This window comes from Ixodes scapularis, unplaced genomic scaffold (assembly GCF_016920785.2).
Source record: "Ixodes scapularis isolate PalLabHiFi unplaced genomic scaffold, ASM1692078v2 PGA_scaffold2__306_contigs__length_199485367, whole genome shotgun sequence".
Taxonomy (NCBI): Eukaryota; Metazoa; Arthropoda; class Arachnida; order Ixodida; family Ixodidae; genus Ixodes; species Ixodes scapularis.
Window position 1 is genome coordinate 31,864,903 of NW_024609857.1, and position 26,127 is coordinate 31,891,029.

A 26,127-nucleotide genomic window follows, 5' to 3' on the forward strand; every position below is an offset into this window, starting at 1 on the left:
GAGTGACACCAGATTGCGCGCGCTTCAAAATGCATAAAAAAACGATTGGACGGTAAAATGGCTGAGATGTCACCACTCAAGCAAAAGCGCGCGTGTGTATGAAGGCACTCTAAATGCAACAGCACACTAGCGCCAGCTGAGCCTCTAACGTTTATTGTAATAAATCTATGGGTTGATATCTTCCTCTAAATACCTCGGTGAATGCAGAACGACTCGCGCCTATAAAAATAAACGAGCTGAACGAGCGTAGCTCGTTAAGTAAAGGCCGGTTCTCACATGCAGCGAAGCGCTGATGTAGCGCTCCTCACGTGTCGTCAGCAACTTATCGTCTGCCATGAGCAACAGTTTTGATGGTGCGATACAAAGCTGGTGAACGCTGCCGTCAGCACGCGCTAAGCGCGAGGTTAGCGCTATGCTTGTAGCGCTCCGCTCCATGTGTGAACAGGCCTTAAGTCGCAAATGCCGGCAGCCATCTGTGTTACCGTTTGAGGCGGAAGAAAAAAGGCAATCTTGGATATTTAAAAAAAAACAAAAAAAAAAAAAACAGAAACAGTGAGAACTTTATCTAGATTATTTGTTTCTCAAACTTAAAAAAAAGAACATTGTCGATATAAATATTATTACGACACGGGGAAACAATTTTGCAACGAACATTTCACACGTCAACTATCTCTAATCAACGAGACCCGAGAAAAGGTGCTTAGTTTTGTAAGAACAGGGCGGGGCCTAAAGCAGGCCTCCCCCCCCCCGCCCCCATCCTAAATTGCGTCTAACGGTGTAAATATTGCTCCAAAAAGTTTTTTTTTTTCGGGAACAAAGTTTACAAAAAGTATGTGTCGCACCAAGCCCTTAAAAAAATTTTTTTTTCATTTTTTTTTAATATATTAAGGCGTACTTGTTCAGTCATAAGCTACAAGCGCGTGCGTAAAGATAACCAGATTATATTTTTCATCAAATATACACGGGGCTATATTCAAGTAGTGACACGCGAGATAGAACGTATTCACAAGTTTGTGCGAGGCCAACTTGACACTCGAAGTGTCCGACCACATATTTTGGAAAGCGCAAGAGATGGCTAGATTTCCCTCGTACTATGACATCTTATTCATCAAGAAACTGGAAAGTAACGATAAAAGTAACGTCGTTACTTTCATCGCTACTTCAGAAAAAGCAATTGAGCTAGAGTTACACGGTTACATTAAAAAGAAGTACCTCGTTACAGTTGAAGACTACCAAAAAAGTATCGAAGTTACAAGGGCCTGTTAACAGATGCAGAGGAGTGCTACAAGCCTAGCGCTGACCTCGCGCTAAGCGCGCGCTATGGGACGCGTTCACCAGCTTTGTATCGCACCGTCAAAACGGTTGCTCATGGCGGACGATAAGTAGTTGACGACACGTGAGCTGAGCTACATAAGCGCTTCGCTGCATATGACATTAAAGGAGTACTGAAGCAAGGAATTTAGTGTCCATAATAAGTGGCGCACGCTCTTTCCACGAGCCAGCGGCCGCCGGTGTGCGCGAGCACACGCAACAAAAATGGCGTCAAAGACCTCCATTCGCGGTTAAGGTGACAGTGAAATGTATGGCTTTAGGGCCAAAGGAGAATAAAGACAAGTTTTTCATCTACACAGTGGTGTCTGGTGTAAAAGGTAAGCGATTAAATAGACCGATCTCACCAGCCAGTTTGACAACGCCACCGCTGCCGCAATGCATCGAAGGAACTTTAGTCTTTCTGCGCGTGCGACAACCTCGCTGGAGCTCTGCGCGTGCAGGGCACGAACAGTCTCGTGCACTGTTGATTGCCTCCTGTGAACTAAAGTTATGGCTGCCTCGCGCATGCGTCGAACGCTTGGTGAGATCGGTCTATTGGTCTAACAAGCACGTAGCTTTCACTTGTAGAGATGAAAAGCCTGTCTTTATTCTCCTTTGGCCCGAAGCCCATGCATTTCACTGTCCTCTTAAAGGAACTGTGCAACGATATGCAGTTGGAATGTTTCTCACTATACACGAGCTTACTGGCACTAGTGGGACTCAAGGATACTCGCACGCAACGCCACTGGCCAATAAACTCCTTTGTTGCGGCGAAATTTCAAGGACAAAAGCAATTATTTTCGTTCAATCTCTCCTTTGCAAAATTTGATGACGTAACGTGGGGATCGCAGAACACCCAAGTGATGATATTTGAATGCGGTTCATAGATTGGACCCGAGCCCTGCGTGGGCACTCTACTTGGGCTCGTGATAATTACTAGCTCGAGAAGCATTCGGGTAGTCGCCCGCGTCCAATCGCTGCAACGACGACAATAGCCGAGCCATAACAATGTCTGGAACTCAGCGCGTGTACTGTGCTTTGCCGACCCCAGCGCGTGGCTAGGATCAACATTGGCGGCATATAATCGGCTCTATATAGATCGCGTGGCCGCTTGTTCTGGCTGCGAGTAGAGGGGGTGAACGCTGCTCGTTTTTTTTCTGGGACTTCTATTGGTGTGAAGTGAAAAACGAACGCGTGTTTCATAGGTCATTAACGTCAGGGATCTGTTCTAAGAGGTATTTGCGCAAAGTACAAAAATTGTTGCATCGCCCCTTTAAAGAAACAGAGAATCATTACCCGTCTAGACATCACCAACCTTGGAAAATTCCGAAATGCAGGACAAATTATGGAAAACAAACAATACGTTATGCTTTACCTTTTTTGTTGAATGAATATTGTGATCAAAATATAGATGTAGTGAAAATGTCAAACAGCAGTATACTCAATTTGTATTTTAATACTTAAGAATGTATTCCTTATGTGCGCACTATATTTGCATTGTTTATTTCTGAACGCATTTTTGTTTTTGTGCTCCGTCATAGCTGCTGAGTGGGGGGTCCGGAGCTCGTCAAGCTGCATTTCTGCAGCTTTTTCTCCGGCCTCCCATTCACCACATGTATCTGGGGTGAGAATAAAGTTTGTATTATATTGCATTGTATTGTATTAAAGGAGCAATGCAACAATTTTTGTACTTTGCGCAAATACCGCTTAAAACGGATCCCTAATGTTAATGACCTATGAAACACGCGTTCGTTTTTCACCCCACGCAATAGAAGTCCCAGAAAAAAATTAAAGAAAAACGAGCAGCGTTTACCCCCTCAACTCGCAGCCAGAACAAGCGGCCACGTGATCTGGAGCCGATTATATGCCGCCAGTGTTGATCATAGCCACGCGCTGGGGTTGGCAAAGCGGAGGACACGCGCTGAGTTCCAGACATTGTTATGGCTCGGCTGTTGTCGTCGTTGCAGCGATTGGACACGGGTCACAACCCGAATGCTTCTCGAGCTAGCAATTGTCACGAGCCCAAGTCGAGTGCCCACGCAATGCTCGGGTCCAATCTATGAACCGCATTCAAATATCGTCATATGGGTGTACTGCGATCCCCGAGTTACGTCATCAAATTTTGCAAAGGAGAGATTGAATGAAAATGATCGCTTTTGTCCTTGAAATTACACCGCGACAAAGGAGTTTCTTGGCCATTGGCGTTGCGTGTGAGTATCCTTGAGTCCCAGGTGTGCCAGTAAGCTCATGTAGAGAGAAAAACATTCCAACTGAATATCGTTGCACAGCTCCTTTAAGCGCGAGTGGAGGTCTTTGTCGTCATTTTCGTTGCATGCGCTCGCGCACACCGGCGGCTGCTGGCTCGTGGAAAGAACGTGCGCCACTTATCATGGACACTAGATTCTTTGGTTCAGTATCCCTTTAAAGGCCGGTTCCCAGATGCAGTGGAACTACAGTGTACTAGAATACTTGGGTAGTGTTGGGACCGAAGGGGCTCGCCTGAAGCGCGTGGTATTGATCGCGACAGGTGTCGCGTCCGGCGCCTTATCCGGAAGGTGTGCGCGTGCGCGGCTGCACGCGCGAAAATATGAATCTTTGGTGCCGCTTTGGTGGAGTGCACGTAGGATTTCTGATACAGCTACGACCTGCCAGCGGTCGTACCGCGGCATCAATTACGCTGCGGCACGATCGTTAGCAACATGATGCTTCAATGCATTGGACGGTACAAGCTACATTACCCTTCCTTTACATAAAAACAATTGCGACTTTAAAGAAGCGGTTTCGGTTTGTCGGATGGTGAGCATTTTAAATGAAATGCCCATTTCCTTGGTCGCAAATGCCGAACATTAGATATTTGAAAGGCATATCTAAAACCCGGAAGCGTTTTTTTTTTCCTATCTTATTTTATAACGGAACGAAACGGCACATACTAAAGTTCGAGATTGTTTTAGTATGTTTTTAATACCCCAGGTTAACTTCTCTGTCTTCTTTTCTGCCCGTCTTCTTTTTCTTGACCTTAATCAGCTCGCTTCACTTGTCACTCATTCTTGTGTCCATTTATGCGACGAACCACCCAAGCGACGGTCGCAAAGGGGTGAGAATCTTCTATTTCTTCGTGGCTGCCACGACCATCCGAGAATCACCCGACGTTCACTTGTAAGAAATGGCTTATAAGCCGTGACAATTTTTATCACGTGTTTTAACATTTAACTTAAGTCCAAAAACTGAGACAATGTGGGCTGAACAAGTAATGGTTTATAAGATTCAAAGAAAACAAGAAACTATTTCACATCATTTTGAGCAGAAAACATGAGCACACGTAGATCAGGCAAGGAAAAAGTTGTAATAGTTTACAGCACGGCATTGAAATAATGGCTACAATGTGCAGCGCATACATGGTTACAATAGGCAGCGCATTATCCTCTTGAGGGTAAACCATCTCAAACCTACACGCTCACAACAATATATTTAACCGACAGCTGCTTTCTGACAACCAGGTAAGTCTCGCCTGAGCTGGGTATTCGAAGGGAAACACCCATGGTTCCACAGGGGGCGTATCTGGTTCACGCAGACATTCAGGGTGTTTTTGTTTTATTCTTTACAGAACTTTACATATTTTACAAAAAAAGGATATGGCTGGTATGTGGATGCTGTCTTTCGTTATATCTGTAGGGTTCGGTGGACAATGAATGGGTGAATAACCGTTGCAATGTTTAATAATGAACCAAGATCTGTTAGTTAACTTGTTTATTAACGGCTTAATTGGCCATGGTGCAATTGCAGTTTTAAAAGGAGTCATTACTAAAGGCAAATACAATTTCGACAATTCGCGAAAAGGCAACGAGGTTCGCAAAATTAATCGTAAAAGTTTGCCTTTCTTCGCTTGATTCAGAAACCGCGTTATGAAAATAATACGTAGAATAGTAACTTAGTCGTCTTGATGTGTGGCGCCGGCGAGTCCACCGAAGAAACGCTGTCGAGTTAGTGACGAGGGGACAGAAACAACCTGCGTCATTCTTCTCCGCAATATCAGCACAACCTCACTCGCGCTTTCAGCGCGCAGTTTGTTTAATTAAGTGAAGAAAGGCAAACTTTTAGCGATGAATATCTCAGGACAGAACGAGCGGGTTGGTAGAGATAATTAAGCTTGAGGAAGAAACGAAAATGGACGGACAAACACAACAAAAACGAACGCCTTGTTACTTTCGCTCAAAGCTCTTTGTTTGTTCGGCCAATTAAGTTGGCCTTTAATGATGGCTTCCTTTAAAGCTGCAATTGCAACATGGCCCATCAAACATTTCATTAACCCTTTGCCTACCGCAAAAATTAAAAAAAAAATATTTGAAAATACCGTGTTTTTTTTTTATGCGCCCTATACTCTGTTTCACCTTGTGTTGTACCGCAGGAAAGGCTACAAGCGCGAGCTCCTTGCTCTAGGACACATCTCGGCGGCACGAGCTCCCGTGCACCAAGGGCAGCTGCCAACGCTATGAGCTCGCGCTCCTAGCTTTCGCTACATGCACCGCTCAAAGAGAGAAAATAAAAAAAGAAAAAAAAAAAGGCGGGCTGCGCGAGCCGGATAACTCGACTACAGCGCCGCCACGAACTGTCAATACGCGCGTCCTCACGAGCTCCCGTTGCCGAGCTGCTCCGGTTCCAACACTACCCAAGTATTCTAGTACACTGTAGTGGAACGTGCCGTCGGCTACTTATCGCCCGCCATGAGCAGCCGTTTTAATGGTGCGATACAAAGCTGGTGAACGCGCTTAACAGCACGCGCGTTAGCGCAAAGTCAGCGCTCTGCTTATTGGCGACGTGCGCGACCGAAAGCGTCGCTGTGGTCGACCTTCCACGATTGGCCCAAGAGCTGACTATGACGTCGGAAAGGGTATTTTTTTTTTTTTATTTGCTATTTTGGTTCATCGAGCGACAGAGATAGGGCTTATTTGCCCCCGCTTGCTACTCTGTTTCTGTTATAGGTGGCGACCTTCTTGAGCGTCCTTCTGCGTCTACAGTGTTTGCAGCAAACCAGTTGATTCTAAGTAATCCATCAGTATTTTAAACGCCCGTGCTTGGTTTCGAGTGTTGGTGCAGGGTCCTAGCACTTTTCGCATGGTCATTGGTTGGTCATCCAGAAGATTCAGTTCCTTAGTGAGGATCACACGATCTTTCTCGTATCGTTTGCAGTTAACGAGTACATGTTCGATTGTGTCCTCGGTATGGCAAGTCGCGCAGTTTGGGGAATCTCGCTGCTTGTACTTGTAGCGTTGGCGGCCAGTCCGGGCGACCCCAAGGCGAAGTTTGAAATAAACTGAAAGTTGGTTTCGAGGTGTGCTCCAAGGGATTCTTCTTTGAAGCTTGGGGTCCAAGTTGTACAGGTGATAAGGGTGGCCCTCAGGTTGCTCCCAGATTTTTACCGTTATCTGGTTTGCGACACCAGAGAGAAAGCTCTTCACATCAGCTTTCGCAACGGGAATGGCCTCTGTTCTTTCGTTTTTGTGCGCCCGAGCTGCTGTCATATCGGCTATCTCGTTGCCAGTGACGCCAACATGTCCTGCGGCCCATTGATATGTAATGGCATACCCTTTTTTGTGCAGGGTGTCGTTCTTATCGAGTATAGCCTGTTGCAGGCCCGGGTATGCGCACTTTTTGGCTGTGGTTGATAGGGATGCCAACGCCGATTTTGAGTCCGTGCACACCACATAGCTCTTCGGAGAAGTTGCCTCTATGTAGTGTAACGCTTGCAAGATGCCGTGGAGCTCGGATGCCGTGGACGATGTACGGTGGGAGAGTTTGTACCCTTCCGAAATGCTCGCATCGGGCACGTAGATTGCAGAGGACGAGCTCATCGCAGTGCTTGATCCATCTGTGTATATCTGGATGGCGTTCTTTTAGTTCTCTTCAATGTAATATTGAGTGAGGAGCCGCTTCACAAAACCGAAGGCTGTGCCTTTGCCTACGTCCGGTATTGAGAGGTGGACCGTTGGGGTCAGCCATGTCCAAGGTGCTCGCTGGGGGTGACGATACGGTGCAGCGTTCGCCGGAAAGGCTTCGACGTGGTTTCTTACCACTTCTGCAAAACTCGACGCTGGACGTGAGATGTGCAGGCCCGCCAGATGATGCGCTTCGTGCTGGGTTGAAAAACGACTGTAGTGCCGGAGGGTCTCTTGAACACGGAGCGCCTCTATACGTTGTTCGTGCGCTTCTGCTGTAACTCCTGCAGAAGGCGACGCTCGGGGCACTCCCAGCACAACGCGGAGGCTTCTTGCCTGCTGTGCTAAGAGTCCCCGTTGGGTTGTTGAACTGACCCGGTGCAGTAAAGGCAGACTGTAGCGCAGACCTCCCAGTACCATTAATTTGTGTAGCTGCATGAGGGCGGCTGAATTTCCCCATGTCGAGCCAGAAAGGCACCGCATGATGTTCACGTACGAGTTGACCTTGCATCGAAGTCTGTTCATTTCAGGTGCCCAGGTGAGCCGCCTGTCGATAACTATTCCAAGAAAGGTGTGCTTGCTGACGTAGGGGATAATTTGCTCTCCTATGTGTATGGGAAAGCGCTTGCAACTTCGCCTGGTGAAAGCCATAGCGACGCATTTGCTGGGCGACGGGTGTAGGCCTCTGCAGTTCAGGTATCTTTCGATTCTGCTGAGTGCTTTCTGGAGCCTTCCACAGATTACTGCGCGGTTCGGGCCCGAAGACCAGATACACAGATCATCGGCATACATCGACATCTTTACATGCTCTGAAAGTTCCTGCGGCAGGTGGGCCAGGACGACGTTAAAGAGTGTGGGGCTCAAGACGCCCCCCTGTGGAACGCCGGCAGTTACGGAGAAACAGTCACTGTTTCCTTCTGTCGTGGTTAGGTAAATTGTGCGTCCTTGAAGGTAATCCAAGATCCAGTTGTAGATTCGACCACGTACGCGAAGTTTAATGAGGGACGTGAGTATTGCTGAGTGTTCCACGCTGTCGAAAGCAGCCTTTATGTCCAGAAACACAGCTACCGTGGAGAGACGACGGCTCCGATGCTGTTCAACATCTGAGACTAAGTCCACGACGCCGTCAATGGTAGAACGGCCACGACGAAACCCCGACATGCACTCGGGGAAGACCCCTGTCTTTTCGAGGTGCCAGAGCAGACGGTTTAGGATCATACGCTCCATCAACTTCCCAATGCAGCTGGAGAGCGCAATGGGGCGGTATGACTCAAGCGACAGAGGCGATTTTCCTGCTTTCAGGATGGGAACGAGGCGAGACTTCTTCCATGACTCTGGGAGCTGTCCTGTGTTCCAACTGACGTTGTATTGTTGTAGGAGGGCACCGAGGGCGAGGGGTCCCAGATTGGCTAGTGCCTTGTATGTAACACCATCCGGGCCTGGAGAGGTGTGTTGGGAACACTCCTGTAGAGCACTTTTGAGTTCCCTCATGGTAAAAGCCTCGTCTAGCTCCGGTAGCACGGTGGCTTCTGTGGTTTTCTCGTGTGACAAACCGCTCGCAGGGCGCCGCTGCTGGAGCTGGCAGAACGTATTGGCTGCAGCATGCTCAGTGATTCCTTTTGAAAGTGCCAAGGCTCGGAAGGGAAACTTCTGCCTGGGTGTTTTCTTGAGCCCTCGGGTCACGTTCCATAGTCTCGTTGACGGCTTGTGAGGGTCCATTGAACCGCAGGTACCTCTCCAACGTCGCATAGAGAGTCGAATTAAGTGTCGTCGTACGACCGCCAGGGTTCGTCGTGCTTCCGCCCAGTCCGCGGCTTTACCAGTTCGCCTGGCACGTCGTTCAGCACGACGTCGAACTGCTCGCAACTTCTCATAATCTGCGTCGATCGCAAGGTATTTGGCGGGGAGTTTCACCATTTTCGTGCTGGATGTCAATGATGATGTTATGCGGGCAGTGATGTCTGTATCTCCTGCACCATTTTTATATGCTGACTCTGTTTCGTTTCTGAAACGACTCCAGTCTGTATATGGAATTGTCCGGTTGTGCCTTCTTCCTCCAAAGCCGTCGAGGGAGACGAGTAGAGGCAGGTGGTCGCTGCCCCTGGTGACAAGATCTGTCATCCATCGGACGGGAAGACGGAAGTCCTCAGAAACCGCAGTGATATCAATGGCGCTCCTGAGCTCTCCCCGAAGAAAAGTGCATGTTCCATCATTAAGGACCCCCATGTTCCAATAGCTGAAAATGTCTTCTAGGAGTCTTCCTCTCGCATCAAGTTTATCTCCACCCCACAGCGGGTTGTGTGCGTTGACATCGCCACAAAGAAGAAAAGGTCCATCAATTTCCTGCAGCACGGCCTGAATTTCCTCGCCAGAGAAATGCACTCTTGGCGGAATGTAGATCGCGATGATTGTGAAGGATATGTTTTTGTACTGAAGCTTGAGACACACGTAATCGGCTGTAGTGTGAAGGGAGACTTCTTTCCTGGCAACTGAAATGTCTGTGCGCACACACACGGTGATACGACTTTTTTCTCGATCAGGAACGGAATGATGGCACTCGTATCCGGAGATGCGGAGCGTTGAAGATGCATTTGATTCGATAAAGATTGCAATGGGCGTTTCATACTTTCGTACAAAGTCCCGTATATCAGGCAGTTTGTTTCGTAGGCCGCGCACGTTCCACTGGTGCACAGTGCATTCGCGGTATATTTGATGCATAAAAAGTTCTTCTACAGGGTCTAGACGTCGTTCACTAGCGTGCTCTTGAAGTACGATACCTGTGGTGCTCGTTGCGTGTGCTGTAGGTAACTCATTTGTGGAAGTTTGATGCCTAGCAAGCTCCATCGCAGAGCCATTGCTGAACCAGTGTGATTATTTGGAGAATCGCTCGCACCACAGGAGAGTCAAACGGCTTCAGAAGTTCCGTGACCACTGGCATTACAGTTCGTGCAAGGGTTCCCAGTGAGGATATCAGGCTGGGCTGTTCGTTGCCGGTCGCGCTTCGGGAGGTTTTACGGTTGCTGGTTGGCTGTGATTGTGCTTGAGCAGAGGCAGTGCGGAGCGCATGACTGTATGAATTCCGCTGTGCTGTGCGCTGCGATGAATGTTGGGATGTGCCTTGCTCTCTAATGCTATTTGGAGGCTCCACGCGCTGTTCTCTCGATGCACCTTGTTCCCGAGAGACTGATTCAGGGTTTGATGATGCACGCCGTGCAGGGTGCGAACTCCGTTTTCACTCTGTGATGCGTTGCTCTGCTCGGGGGGGAGGTCCTGCGTCTCATCATAAAGGTCACTGAAACGGTTCTGAAGAACGATCAAGTTGTCGTGTTCGATGTTGCGCTGGCCGCGGCTACGGACGGCAGCTCGGACAGTTTTGAAGTCTACTTTGTTAATTGTTTTGTACTTGTTTACGGCTCGTTCTTGTTGCCAGATCACACAGTCTTTCGAGGTTGCCTCATGTGCGCCCTTGCAGTTCACGCACTTGGCCCTTTCGGCTTCGCATCTTTCGCTCGCGTGGGAGCCAGAGCATCTGGTGCACACCTCGGGGCGAGTGCAAACTGCCTTGACGTGTCCAAACTTGCCACACTTCCTGCACTGCGCTGGTCGATCAACGTATAGTTCGACCTTATGTCGTACTCTGCCCAGAAATACGTGTTCCGGTAGGGTCGCAGAAGCGAAAGTGACGCGAACCGTTTCCGTGTCAGCAAAACGACGCACCTGCGTGATTTTCGTCATGTTCGCGCTTAGGTTCCGAAGCAACACTTTCTCCGAGATGCTTGCGTCAACGTCCCGAATAATGCCCACAGCAGTGTTCGGATTCCGAGGCTCGTATGCCCGCACTGCAATGACGACGAGCTTCCTGATTCGCAGCAAGGACGCTGTGGATTCTTGATTTCGTGTGTCCACCGCGAGTATGTTCAATCTCTTGTTGCAGCGAATTTCACCAACTTCGGTAGGGGCGTGACTATTTAGAGCCTCCGTGAGCTTCAGGCCGTTGAGCTTGTTCAGAAGTATCGTCGGGTCTTGCGGTGCGAAGATGACCGTCAGACCGAGTGAAACGATGGCTTTCTTTCTGCTTTCCTCATCACTGGCGCTCTCGATCTTGCGCTTCCGTTTGCGTCCTGTCTTCACAGGAATGAAGTCCTCGTCATCCTGGTCCTCTGGGCCTGATGTAGTCATGTCAGAGTCAGAAGTGTCGTTGGAAGTTGAGTTGTCATGATTTCCTTTGCTGCCGTCCACGAGCTTGCCACTTGTCCCTGCTTCCGCAGGTTGTTGACCGTTGTCGAGATGACCGGCTGCCGTTGTGTTCGCACTGGTGTCGTTTTCCGCAATCACAATTGGGGGCGTAGCCATGGCGACGGCAGCCCGAAATGGCGACGCCGGTGAGAGCATGAGTGTGGGAGGCCGGAGGATACCCTCCGTCCTCCCTGGGGCTGATCGTGGGAGCAGTCGCTGTTCCGTTGGTCGTCTTGTGGTGTCGGCGAGGGATGTCTACTTCCCAGGCTTGTGTTTGCGAGCAGTTGATCTGGGCGCACAACGACGGTCAGGGAGCCACCCGAAAAATTATCAAGAGAGCGGCGGTGCGAAGGCGGGATGCCGTGAAAGGCGATCTCGATCCGAACTAGCGCAAAGCTTGCCGGCGATGTCTTCTTTTTCGTCGTCCACCACCTTCGGAAAGGGTATACCATCGACGGAAATAAGAGGAATGAAAGAACTTTAATTTCGACGGTGTTGGCGGTGTTGCTTTGAGAGCGCAATGATTTCAGGCTTCCACCATGCTATTTACAAACACCATCGAACTTGTTGTTCGCAAGGTAATGACGTCACAAGGGGGAACCATAGGAGGGCGCCACCAAAACATCTCGCCGCTAATAGCGCTCCGCTGTATGTGTGAACAGGCCTTAACACGTTACTACCTAACTGCTCATTCACACTGGAAGCGGATCCGCGTTCGCAAAGCGGTTCCGAACGCGGTTGTATAAAGATTCAGTACAATTGCACGCGCACTCGATGTCATCAAGTGCGCGTGCAATTGTACTGGATGTTTATACTAGAGCCACTCGATATGGCAGCTGGCTCTGGTTTATACAACCGCGTTCGCAACCGCTTTGCGAACGCGGATCCGCTTCCAGTGTGAATGAGCGGTAAGACTGGTAAACGCGCTACACGTTCTGGCGTCTGCAGCAGTAACTGTTCGAAAGCCAAAAGCAAACAAACAAACAGACAAACGCGTGTTCCTCAACGCCTTCTTTAGGTTATTTACTTCGAATATTTTAGACACAGACGGCGAGCGCGTACAGCGCGTGCACCTGAGTCCCCAGAATTCTCCTTGGTGTTTGGGTAACTCAGCGAAATGTCTACCGTCGTTCTTGACAAAAGGGAAATGAAACTCACGCCAGCTTTACGTGCTGTGCGTGTTATTCTGACAAAAAAAAAAAAGAAAGAAGAAAAAAGAATTGCACAAAACGAGGAAAATACCAAACCGATCGGTCACAGAGGTCCACCAATCGCGGGTGGCAGGCCCCGGCAGTGACCTTAGGCCCCCCCAACCCCAAACCACCGCATAGCTGATGTAACTTCTGGAGCTAAAATAAACTTTCCTTTTGCTGTTCTTTCTACATCAGAAGAGGAAGAAAGCACGGCTAGGTCTGCAGTCACGAGCCACGTAATATGTCGCTTTGGGAGTGCTGTGGCTCATCATATTCTCTTGTTTCAGGATTCGTTCTGTGGCCTTCTTATCGTGTTGTGAAGCGAGACAAAGGCGCTCGGGAAGCCATGCGCTTCTAAATGCAGTCAGTGGCTCTAATAATAATAATAAAAAAAGAAAAAAACATCTGAACAACCTCCTCTGCCTCTCTGGAACGTCATTACATTATACACTCACAAAAAAAGGGTATATTCTTACACCCCTTGTCCCATATACGACACCCCAAAACTTAATTTCGACGCACAGCATATTGGCGTCGAGCAGACGGCTTCAAATTTTACGAGGGGCTTGAGAACGGTGATATATACCTCATTAAAGATATAAACTATCTATAAAAAACAACAGAGCAAAAAACACAGAGGTTTTGCAGTAGGGCCAAGAAAACCCCGATTACTTTTTTGTAGTCTGTATCACGTACATAAATTAGCCATCTTAAAAAGTTTTACCACTCGGCTATCAACCCTCTTGTGAAAGTTGGTACCGTCGGTTAGACGTCAGCACGCTGCACGTTGAACTGAAGATTTTGGGTGTCGTATATAAGACAAGGGGTGTAAGAATATACCCTTTTTTCCTGAGAGTGTTGGATAGCGCCTGCCACCGACCGCTCAAACGAGAGTCTTCCTTATAGGGAGAATTAACCGGCGGCCATGACTGTGTTTGTGCCTGCTGAGCCTAAGCTGATGGCGAGCATTCACAGTGCCTTTGCAACGCGCATTCCCCATTATCGAGGCTGCCCGGCACTGCCGTTCTTAGCAGCCTGTATACCTGTAAGTTCGTTCTGAGCACGCTCTGTGAACAGTGATTGGCGCCCGGTGAATACCCCCTATTCTGCGCAAAGACGTTGGGGGCACCTTTCCAGTCGCCGATGATCAAATCCTTGGAGAGGATGTCCGAGCGGGTCATGGCGGGCACGGTGAGGCTGGGCACGAAGGTGGCCCTCGCCAGGGATCCGTTGGCGGCCCGTCCGGGCACCAGGGCCCAGTGGACGCCGTCGCTGCTGCCCAGGAACGAGTCGCCTGACGAGTCGCACGCCAGCATCCGACCGGACTCCGGGTCGAACCCGAGCAGGTAGTTCACGAACGGGTCGAGGACTGCACACCGGTTCAACGACCACCGCGTCTCTCGCCATCGGGTGCAACGCCAAGCGATTGTTTAAATACTTCATCCTATTTTGACAGACGATGGTATTAACAATTGATCGCGACGTCATAGATTATAAACGCTTTAGTGCTTCCTCACATAAAATACGATAGGAATTATGTAATAAACTTGGAAGAGTAGAGTGACGTTTTGAGTGCCTCTGTTGTTTGTTTCGATCAGTCTGTCAACAATCGACATGGTTATCGGCATTTCTTGTCTTATTTTTTGTTGTTGTTTGTCTTGCGAAATACCGGACGCCGGAGACCATAGTTATAGGAAGTTGCGACAGTCTATTATTGGTTTTGACGTACAAAATTCTCAATGCGGAAAAGAAAAAAAAAAAAGAAAAAAAAACGCGGATAACAACAACCATAATGCTCGTAATTATGCTGAATTTAATGCCCATCTTTGACCGATCCTTTCTTAGGGTACGAGCGAAACTTCCGTCGAATACCGACAACAACAGACAAGGACAACACGAAGCATCTGCGAAATATGCGAGGATGCATGTTTGATTATGGATACATCTGCTATCAAAGGAGGCTGCGGTACGTGTATACGCTTACTTGACCAGGTTTTGCCACCGTCGATGGAGGAGAAGCAGGCCAAATTACTGCAAGAAAAAAAAAAACGCACATGAAAAAATTATTTTCCGACGTTATCCAGATGTTTGTGTGTGGGGTGAAATACTTTAACATGCAATACTATATGAAAGTATTTTATTTTTGGTATAAATTATAATTATATATATTGAAAGTCATGCGATAATCAACATTTATACTGATACAGTATCTTCAAGATCTTTGAGGCACTGAATAGCTAACTTAGTTGGTCGTGACCACCCGTTTGAACTGCAGTAAAACTATCAATTTATTTGGTTACAGCGAGGTGAGCTACAAGCTAAACCATTTTTTGCAAAACCGTCAATTTTGTTTGGGGGAACAATAAAGAGGCAGTGCAGTCGCGGCATATCGTGCTCAACTTGAACTATTCACTGAAGAGGTTAATTATACCCTTTCTCATAGTTTCTCCTTAGGTCCCTCTCATCGCCATAACCTTTCCCTGGATACTTCTATGGGGCAGCTGTTTTCACGTTTTATCAGTAAGCAATGTCTAATTGTACAATAAAACGTCTATTCACCGATCGCAGATACGACATTTGCAAAGTATTTTTTCTTTTCATGAATTAGCCTATTTGAGTTTGCATAGGCAGATATGCACAGATAAATTAGCAAGCCCGTAAATTAAAGCATGCCTTTGTAAACGACCAAATTGTCTGTAGCCTAGAACTATCTTTGTTTGCATTGAAGTCTAGCCTATGTATTACATAACAAGTGGATCTGGTAAGAAAATGCTCACTCTGTGCTTCCATGGAAGTCGCAGAAATAGACAATGTTGCTGGTAGTGTCCACAGCAAAGTGTCGAGTTTTCTTGGCTGGGAGATTTTAGAAGTGATTAGGTGGAGGTTTTAGAAGGACCCGATTAAACTCGAACACAAGTAAGAGGACAGCATGTGAGCTGCCTTTTGACTAAGGATAAAACGTCCTGAACTTACATTTGACGTGGGAGTACCAGGTTGAGTCTTCCTCGCAGGTAACTGCGGAAATAAAATGGTAAGTCTGACAACTCCGCAATACACCAGTTTAAATACACCGTCATTGACTCAGAACTGCTCTATAGCGCAACTTCTAAATTGCTAACCTGACAACTATTAATATATGAAACACAAAGCTCATATTATCTTTAACTTTGTAATTATCTGACGAGTCAACCCTATATTACCAAACACAGGTGAAGATAGATGCCGCCCTTAACAGATGACACTAAACGCTGCCACTGAGTTTACAAAAACGTCACTGGTTGCTCATAGCTCTGGTTTTTCTCGTTTATAACAACAGCTTTGCCGACATACTTTTTATTTCGATCTTCAGCAGCCTACCTCCCTTCTCCTGGTCCAGTTCTTCGATGTAGCAACCATAGAGTTCCATCTGCAATCCGATGAGGAGCTCTTCTTCCATCTGGTCGTCCGAGGCTCCTTCGATGACGAAGCGAATCTGCCTCGCCTGAATCGTCTTCTCCAGTCGATCGAGGGCCACGCTGTTCTTGTAGTTGAGCGTCCTCACCTAAAGGCACCGTGGTGAATCGTTAGCGGGACGCGAGATCTGTCTTAAATGCAACAAAATGAATAAGCGTAAAACTGGCACAGAGGGATTACACCTTCTGCAGCGAAAGGCAATCGGGTCATTCGTAATAAGCTATGCCAATATTTACTAAACGATGCTTTCAAAGCCGGCTGAGTAGAACTAAAAGTATCTCTAAAATGACAGATTCGTTATACACTGATAGCTCAAAAGCGTAAATGCCACGATTCGCGAAAAAGATGCTCGGAAACATCAAAACTTTTACTAGCAAAAATAGTCATGAAAGAATAGCCGACAAAGTCAATAGACTTAAAGCTTTCCTCTTACCAACTGTGTGCACTCTGCAGTTAGTTAATGAGCACTGGAATATATTCAATAATAGGGTAGTGTTAAAAGCTCACTCATCGTTGGAAGAAACAACGACTTACTCCTCCATGCTTGTACCAATCTTTTCCGTTGTCGCTGTACAAAAGGCTGTAGTGGGAAACCCTCCTGGATCCTGGTACGTAAAGTACTTCCACCTGAGACACCCTAGTCACTCGCATGAAGTTGATATCCAGATGGGGACGTCGGATGCTTGATTTTAAAGCGGGGGACCACACTGAAATAGAGGTCATGTCCAGCTCTTTATGTCACTGAATGATGACCAACGAAGGGTCTTATTAACGATACCCTGGAAAACAAAGGCGATAATCAAGGTTCGGTGGTGTACCTCGAGGTCCTCCTTTCCTGACATCCCACGGTGCGTGCGAGCTGTCCGCAGCTGAAGATGCCGTGATCTGACAGTTTTCGATGATCCCGCTCTGCAGGCCAAGCTCGAAAACACACTCTGAAAGAAGATCGGTCCGGTCGAGAATCCATCAGCGTCTCTGACAAACAACTGTCCCACCGAAAGCAACAACAGCAAAAGTTTGTCACGGGAGCAGGAAGTGTGCCTCGAAAGGAGTGAGTGCGTCTTTGCGTGCGTCTGGTGCGCTCTTGAAACAGAGTGAGTGCGTGACCTCGCTCGAGAGACGGTTTGTCGTCCAGCTCGCAACAAGGAGCGTCACGTGGCGCAGCGATGCAAGACCGCGCAAGAGCGAAACAAAACCGACCGCTGGCTTCTTGCGTATAGAGCGTAACCGCGCGGTGTTTGGTTCAGGCCAGCATGCTCACGAACTGGACGTTTATTCGGACCAGACTTTACACGCACGCCGGCGTTCAATCACGGTAAATGTAAATACACGAATATTCGGCAAGATCTAATCTGATGCACTACACAGATGGCTGGAGTGATGACCAGACCAAACACTTTAAGGCGACTCCTGGAAAGAGGAGAACGTACAATCGTCCCACGAAACTGCAGAAGGTTCTTGAATTGTGAAGAATACATGGAGGTCAGCTGAGGCAAACGAAGCGAGTTTTACACGGAAGTGCCGGATGCTTTTCAGGATTAAAAATACTGTAGAGCAATGAGGGTACCGTCAAGCGCCCAACAAAAACATCGAGCGCCGCAATCATACCAGTTAACCGACATTAAAGTAACTTGTCAACATTAAGTCCGCGCATGTGGTCTGTTTCGTTCCTCGTATAGACCCATTTCGAAAGATTACCCTCTGTTGGCAGCTGTGAAATCCCCGTACCATGGCGGACTAAAACTGCAATGTCAATGTACAGTTTATGTGTTTTCTTGTATCAAAAGGCAAAACACACCCACAGAAAAAGGCTATTAGCGCAGTGACGTTGCGCTTTCGACGCTGTTTGATTGACTAGTTGGCTCCTAGCGTTGACCATGCTCTGACGTTCACTATCTTATAGAATGACTTGCACGTTCCACGATGTCAGCTGTTCCGCCATTGTATAGCGGTTCCGACCAACGTTACTCGGATCAGCTCAGCTAGCGAACTTCCACGGAGAGCGTGATCCCTTCTAAGACACGCGCTGACAAACGTCAGTTTCCGCTGATAACCCCTAGATTCGGAAATGCTGTTTGAAGCGCCATCCTTCTTGCCCGTTGCGGCCGTGTTTTGAACTACTGTTTCAAGACGCGCCGCAGTGAGCAAGAAGGTTGGTGCTTCGAACAGCGTTAGCCCGGCTGAGGGGTACGAGAACGGATCGCTCTCTCCGTAGGAGTTTGCGCATTGAGTTGATCGAGTAACGTTGGTTGCGACCTTCTAATAATCGGCACGCGACTTTCAAAAAGGGTCTAATAATCTTTCTATTTGCTTTACTGATGATTTTCGTCAGTACTTGTCGGACTGCGATTATACTCAATCTTGGGAGTTCCGTTGATTTCATTGAGTGCCCGGGCAAATAAAACATTTAGCGAAGCCGAGTTCTCGCTCCTGTGCCAGTGACAACTGCCACGTACGTTTTAAGGCTAGGGAAAAAAAATAAACTTGACTTTTTGTCATGCACATTTATGTTAGCTCACCTACTGCCACGAATTTCAGAACCTGGTTTGCTGGTTTAAGACTACCTCAAACGGACAGAGTGCAAAAAATCGGCTGTAGGAACCATTATTGTTGGTTGTCTATGAATTGCGATAGCATTTGTCATCAGACTCACGACGCAGCCCACTGTGAATACGACAACGCAAATTTCGAGTAAACAGGTTATTTTATTAATGAATTGCGACGCAATCATTGACGTCAGAACTACAGCAGCACGCAACTTCGAAACATAGTGATTGCTTCGTCTCTGCAATCGGTTAATCTTATGTCTCTGTGTAATCCTTTAACGTACAAGCTGTTTCTCCACCATCACTGCAGCCTCGTGTGTTTGTCTTTTCCTGTCTTTGTGTATAATCGTTTAATGTTCAAGCTGTTTCACCACCATCATTTACCATGTACCAACTATTTCGGGGCTCCGTCCAGTCGCGACCGTTAGCGCTGTGGCTCTCCGAATCAGCCAAGTTTGGCTACCATGGTCACCAGAATGGAGTGCCGCCGTACCAGCTCTTCTCTCTCGACCAAAATTCGTTTCTTTCACCGCCCCTTCCCCCTGTCCACCCAATTTCATACAATAAAGATGGTTTGAATCGAAATGTACCAACTAACTTAACTCAAACCGATAATTGCTTCGTTGGTTGGGCGCAAATGTGAATGTGTGCGTACTGCCGCTCCGTGTATCCGTGACGTCGGTTTATCTGCGTGGAGGACGACGTCCCAGAGATCGACGTCAAAAACGACGTCCAGGACGACCTCTAGGACGACGTCTGCGGCGATCTCAAGGACGACCTTTAAGACGACCTCAAGGACGACGTCTAGGACGACGTCGAGGACCACGTCGTAGACGATGACGTCAAAGACGACGTCTAGAACGACATCTAGGGCGATCTCAAGGACAACCTCTAGGACGACCTCAAGCACGACGTCTAGGCGACGTCCTAGTGGACGACGCCCTAGGGGACGACGTCTAGGCGACGTCCTAGTGGACGACGTCCTAAAGGACGACGGCGAGGACAACGTCAAAGACGACGTCTAGGACGACGTTTCGGACGACCTCAAGGACAACGTCTGCATACGCATGGCGCCTACGTATGCGGATGTCGTTCGTAGGCGGACATCCTGCGTGTGCGGAGGCGCCGCGCCGCCACTAAGGCGCCTCCACGCGCGCATATATACGCACGGCGCATTCGAGGCCAGATACCGCATCGTGAAAACTGGGTGAAACAGCTAAAAAACGATATCGCGTAAAAAATAAGAAGAGCCAGGTTCCGGTGTGCTGCCCTGTCGTGCCCAAAAAGAAGACCAGGCAGAGAGGACTTAGATCTCGCCATTGCTGTTGACGGTGAAGAGGACGTGGCTCATGTTGCCGCAGGCGGCGCCCTGGGCCTGCTTCTGCGACCCCCGGGAGCTCTGGTCGCAGATGGCGCGGTAGGGAATCGTGGCTAGCGTCTCGCCCATCCCGTAGCCACGCTTGTTCTCGGGGTCCACGGCCAGCGTCAGGTTCAGCTCCACTTGGTCGGCGAACATGAGCGTCGGGAACTGCGCCCGGCGGGTGACATGAGCACTTTTTTTGGAAGGCAAACTACGTAACGCGTAGTTTACACTAGAATCCTTTTGATGCGCATCAGAAAGCGTCTGTGTGGGCACCCTTACCTCCAAAGAATACAGAGTTCAAAGTAAACATAAAAATATAACAAAAAGACTGAAGCTAAGAATACAAAATATAGAGGCAAGTCTCAATATTGAAATGGTTGTGTTCGTCACCTGCTTTGTCAAACTCCGTTTTAAGATAACCATTAAGCAAACTTCAAGATAACCATTAAGCAAACGTTTTTCTAAGCTTTCGTTCAGATAATGTTGACCAAAACATACGTGTCAACTGCGCTAGCTCATCCGTGACCACACTTGAACCCAAGATTGCGACGCCTCACGCTGTGAAGACTGCTTCCCAGATCTGAATTTAAGTGCGCCTGAGTGCGACATTGCAACCGCTTATCACACTTACGACGAGAGAACACTAGAGAGATCGTATTACAGAGAGTGTCCAACTGCTGGATTGGGGTCACGTGGTTTATGGACCGCGTTTGCAATACGAGCTGCGAGCAGGCGCCGAAAGCGTTGATCGTCTGCAAGCGCCTCCGCCTTTGCGCCGGCTTTCCTTCTCGCCACGTGACAACGCAGCGCAAGCGCACTTATGAAAAATCTCCGCGGGAGGCGTTCGCAACTAAGTTGCAACCGCTCCCCAGAGTATGACGTGGACCCTCTCTACAATCTATAAGCCCCCTACAGAACACATTGGCACACTGGCGCCATCTACCAAGCAGTTTTGGAACGCGTCCAATCTGCGTTTAATAGAAAGAAGGTATCGCAGTACCTGCGAGATCAAATGTCCGCACTATCTATGAAAAATGGTCGCTCGTATACCATAGTCAAATTTATTGAAAACCAACGCCAAAAGGATGACGCGTAAAAAACATAAAAGCAGAAAACATACGCAGATCGAAAGCGTTCCACGGCTGCACGATAGGTGGAGCCATTGTGGCTCTGCTGTCTTTGTAAGTGGCGACAAGTCACACTCAAACAAAAATATGTGAACCGGCCTGTAGATTCCGCTTAAGTTTATTACGCGCGATGCATACGTTTCTGGCGAAAGTCGTGTGTGTTGACCGCGGTCATGCTAGATGGATGGATGGATGCTAACGGCAGTACCCTTTATAAAAGGCGGTAGCTTGCGCCACCTAGCCTAGAAACCAAAAGTATATGGCTTTTCTTTTCCGCCAATTCTCTTAATTGCCTTTTTTTTTCGTTTTTTTTTTACGGAATAAGGTAAGCGACGCCTCCTCACCACAATGTCGACCCCCGTGCTGGAGTTTGTGACGAGAGGCTGGTACTTGCTGACGGACACCACGTCCACGAGGGACTCGAAGGTGATGAAGAAGGGCAGGAACAGTCGGAGCACCAGTTTGCTGGGCTCCGCGCTCGAGTCGTCCGAGTGACGCAGGTAAGCGGACACAGACACGCGCTCCCTGCGAGGAGGCAGTCCGATCCCCTCTCAACGTCCGGGCTCCACACAGCACAGAACTCCGTCTCGAGCAAGGGCTTGCTTAAAGGGACAAAGGCTTAAAGGAAAGTGAGCAAATATACGGTAGGGCGGTGCACGCTAAAAGTCGCTGTCACACTGCTTGTAAGAGAGATACGGTTGGTGACAAGATTATCTCCAGACACGCCACAAGCATTTGCGAAGTTCATTCTTATGTATGCTTCTATCATGTCTGCAGGGAGTTCACGACCATCATACGAGAAGAAAACATTACTCAGACAGCGTCTGGAGACTGACTTTTTGAGCGATGTAGTATCAGTGTGACCACTGTTTTGATGTGTGCTCAGGCAGGGCGCCTGTCGTTTCGGTACAGTGCACGTGTCTAAAAGCGCGTGATGCATTCGAGGGGAAGTGGGAGACTCACTGCCTCTCGTAGACGCGGCTGTCGTCGAGTAGCACCCGGAAGTCGATGCGCGGGCTCTCCTTGCCCGTGCGCACCACTCGTAGCATCTGGCTGGCCGTGGCCTTCCAGCCCAGGGCGGACACGTGCAGTGTGACCGGGTGCTTGCTGCCGTCGTCGGCTACCGGGTGGTCCGTCATCTCGGCCAGCACCTCGACCACCAGGTCGTCGTCTCCTGGCCGTAGCTTGCCGCGCACGTGGCTGTACCCTGCGAGCCGAAGCCGCAGTCCTCGTCATATACCAGGGCCGTTTCGCCAGAACAGCGTCTCAGATGAGACTCTATGAAAGAAAGCCTGGAGGCTCGCTAGCGTCTTCAAACGCGGCCAGAGTGTACATGGTTCTGGACGCGGCGCGAGTCCCGCTCAGCTCGTGCGCTGGCTTTGGTTTCTTTCCCCAGTCTCAGCTGAGACGCTGTTTCTGGCAAGTCGGTTCAGGAACACTGGGCAGCCTACGAGGCCGCGGTCCTACCGGACACGAAGCATTCGACAACGCTGGGCAGCCTGCGAGGTCATAGCCTCGTAATAAAAAAACAACTCATGGAGTATTTGAGACAAAACATTAGAGAGTGACGAAAGGCACAATCATGGCTTGCACTTACTTAGGCGTGTTTTTTTGTTTTTGTTTTGTCAGCACAACCTGAAACAATAAAATTTAAAGTTGACACGCTGCGCAACTTGTTGCTGCAGTTTGCCAAGTTTGTTTTCTTTTTATTTCCATAAAAAGGAACACAAAGAGAACAGAAATGAGACATGCATGATCACAAAACTTTACCATATAAAAAAGCCCGATACTGAATAATAGCAAGTGGAAACAAGGCGTGAGTACGCTACACAGCTTAGCTTGCTGTGCTTGTCTTGTATCTATAACAGTCAAAAGTTTTCAGGCATGATGTTTAGCATCAGTTCGAGATGCAGCATGCAGTTTCGATAGAAACGCTAAGCCATCATTGCATCTAACATGGTGAACCACTCAATGCGTATTTGTTTAGTTCAAACGTATTGGCACTATACGGCTAGAAATACCAGCATGCCAAGGGAAGTTGCGAGTATTATCAGCCGTAAACCCCCAACGTCACTGCCTGAGTCTTTATTCAGACACACTAATTGTATGACCACGTTCGATCTCGTGCTGATGTAGTAATCGTATCAAATCACTATGCTGCGTTTTGACCAGGTGTCTCACGTCGTTGAGGAGCGCACAGATCTCATGCTATCTACATATCCTCCCAGGGCTTAAGACATCTTGATATCACTCCCCAGCTTATGAGAATACACCGTCATCTTATAACAATAGTCAACTATTAATTGCACAGCGAGCGACAGGGTCATATTAGTTACTTCCCGTCGTTCTAAAGCTGATGAAGAAAAGGGACGCCCACGCGTTGACTTCTCCGGATATCCCCGGAGAGCCTTTTGCTGGAACTAAATTGCGCGAAATTTTATGATCAGCGTAATACGCGCAGAAAGAACGCACGGATGAGTATAACGCGAAGAAAACATTACGGGGCCATACGTGGTCTTGTTTTCTTTCATCACGTGTAGCCTACGTATAGCAGTTCGTCCGCACTGTGGTCATCCCTTCGTCAATAATCTTTGTCCCAGGAAATTGGATTTACTGGTCCCCATCGCTGCCTACAGGGTTTGTTAACTGACTAATTACATTTTTTTTTTCTGAAATCGCAGTGACTGGTTCTCTTATGTGTTCTCTGAGAAAGCCGATGCGCGGACCCTTGTAGATGGTACGACGCGTTTTTACGGCTCATGCGTTGTTATCGGAGTAGAACCGAACTTGGACAACTAAGAGCCTGACAGCTCCGATGAATGGTCGCTCGCGCACCGGGGTTGGAGAAGAATCCGAGCGACGCCGCGGCTCGGTCGGTCTGCACGGTGCCGAAGGACGAGGACAGGCTGACGTTGAGGGCCCTGCTGCGCCAGCAGGGGATGTTCCGCCCCACGGCCTCGACCCGGAGTCCGTGCAGGTTCACGATGCCGCTCTTCTCGTGCACGGCGCCGCGGGCTTCCACCTGAGGCCAGCCCAGAAGCTCGTATATAGCGATGGAAGACCCAACTGCTGCTCTTTTTCTTCATTGGGTTGGGGGCGACGAGGATCCTCAATGTGTGTCGCGAATGCTTTACAAACAGGAACAAGAACCTGAGCATTATCAGATACCTTTCCTAACCAGCTCTTCTGCCTACCTTCTCTTCTTGGAGACCCGGGTCAGTTTGTGCCACATAAATAAACTACCGATCGCAAGGGGCTCTACGAGTAACTGCCAGTTTATGAAATGCAGGGCGCGGTGAGTTCCACTATGAGTTCCGATCATCTTATCATCGCAGCTGATGAAACTGAGAAATTGGCCAACAAGAGCGCCGAAAAACCACTCACGAAGAAAGACACGTGAGGTATATAAGAAATGCCCTGCGTTTTTATAAGCTGTCCGTGACCGTAACGCCATCCAAAGGTAACTATAGTAATTGGGTTAAGCAGCTCAAGTGGCATCCCGTACCTCCACTTGAATTCATGGCTGAAAGGTAATTTTCGTCAACGTGAATTCGCTGGCTTACACATATGATGGGTAGTACTATATTTGCGAACTAATAATAATAATAATAATAACAATAATAATAAAAAACACACGGGCAAGAAACTTAAGAAGGAGAGCAGTGTCCCTTCTGGGCAGACCCCTTTCTACCTGACTCTGATATCACTCAGACAGCACCTTTGTTTATCACCAGTGACGGGTTCTCGGCGCAGCCTTCGAGAAAGTGAAGAGTGAGAAAGAGACCCACGTGAAATTCTGCCATGGTGCCCCTTGCCAGCGTAATGTTGAAGGGGATCCATAACCGCTGTCGCACCTTGATGTCGGTGGGGCCCCAGCCGGCTTCTTTTACCTGAGGCTCACCCTGCGAGGAAAGGAGCCAATGGCACGAGCAGTTTCTGTCAGGTCCTGTCACGTGTTGCAAAACAAAGTTATCGCGATAAAACCAATCTGTGTTGATACGTACAATAAAAAAAAAAAAGAAAACCTGAGATTTAAGAGACAACGAAGCCAACGTGATAGTACACTAATTTTTGTAGCCAAACGTCGGCTTCTGAAAGGCTTTCTGCTCTATGTATATATTTATTTTTTTATTTTTTAACGAGATAGCGTTAAGCAGCTTGTGTCGCAGAAAAGGCGGCCTCGGTGGCGTGACGCGAAAATCCTGATTGGTCGATGGTGTTATGACGTCAGAGCCACATGACGTCGCGCCGGGAATTCTGAACTCACAACACTCACGTGAAACGTGACGTCACGCTCGGAATGAAAGTGATTATAAACCATAACATGCAACGCCAATAAAAGGCCGCTGCACGTCTCAAAAGATTTCAATTTATGAAGTAATTCATTTGCCTTAAATAAAGATTAAAAAAAAAAAATTAGGCGGTATTCGAACCTACCATCCTCCGGTTGCGAGCGAGCCACGCTACATACTTGGCCACGCAAAACACGCCAGCAGGGCTTTTTGTTTTTTTTCTTTTCCTTCTTTATTTTACGCCAGCAGGGCGAATGAGAAGGCGATGCGAACGGGGCCCGATAAGGTCCTCCAAATTTTTTTTTTTTTTTTTAGAATTGCTAATTTGCCCGTGATGCATTGTTCTCGTTAAAACCAACAACAACAAAATACAACTGGTATTTATTGTCGCTTGTATTAAGTTCCTCGTTTTCTAAACGTTGCACAGGTGGGCACCGCTTCAGTGAACCATAAGAGCAACTACATTTCATTCCAATTGAAAGACTCAAATATTTTTTTAAAGGGGTCTGCGGGAACGACGCTTTAAGTTCAACTATAACCGACAGTTATAGCTCTTCGGACCCCAGCGAGTGACCGGCGATGCATACTTCGCTGAGCAGATATAGTATAGCTTCTAGCCGAGGTCGGAACTGTACATACCTTATAGACCAACTCAACTTTTTGACGTCACGCC

At 48.2% G+C, this 26,127-nt stretch overlaps 1 protein-coding gene across 1 annotated transcript in view; it reads right to left on the bottom strand.

Annotated features, from left to right (window-relative positions):
• The window catches only part of LOC8042104, a 65,764-nt gene that overhangs the window by 6,308 nt on the left and 33,329 nt on the right, over positions 1-26,127 (bottom strand). The window contains exons 20-31 of the mRNA XM_029989981.4: positions 24,951-25,064; positions 23,998-24,184; positions 22,126-22,369; positions 21,507-21,687; positions 19,990-20,200; positions 16,945-17,061; positions 16,661-16,833; positions 16,031-16,214; positions 15,647-15,688; positions 15,451-15,526; positions 14,658-14,704; positions 13,803-14,042 (exon numbers count right to left, since the gene is read on the bottom strand). Of these exons, the coding sequence (XP_029845841.2) occupies positions 13,803-14,042; positions 14,658-14,704; positions 15,451-15,526; positions 15,647-15,688; positions 16,031-16,214; positions 16,661-16,833; positions 16,945-17,061; positions 19,990-20,200; positions 21,507-21,687; positions 22,126-22,369; positions 23,998-24,184; positions 24,951-25,064 (1,816 nt within the window). The remainder of the gene's footprint in view (positions 1-13,802; positions 14,043-14,657; positions 14,705-15,450; positions 15,527-15,646; positions 15,689-16,030; positions 16,215-16,660; positions 16,834-16,944; positions 17,062-19,989; positions 20,201-21,506; positions 21,688-22,125; positions 22,370-23,997; positions 24,185-24,950; positions 25,065-26,127) is intronic.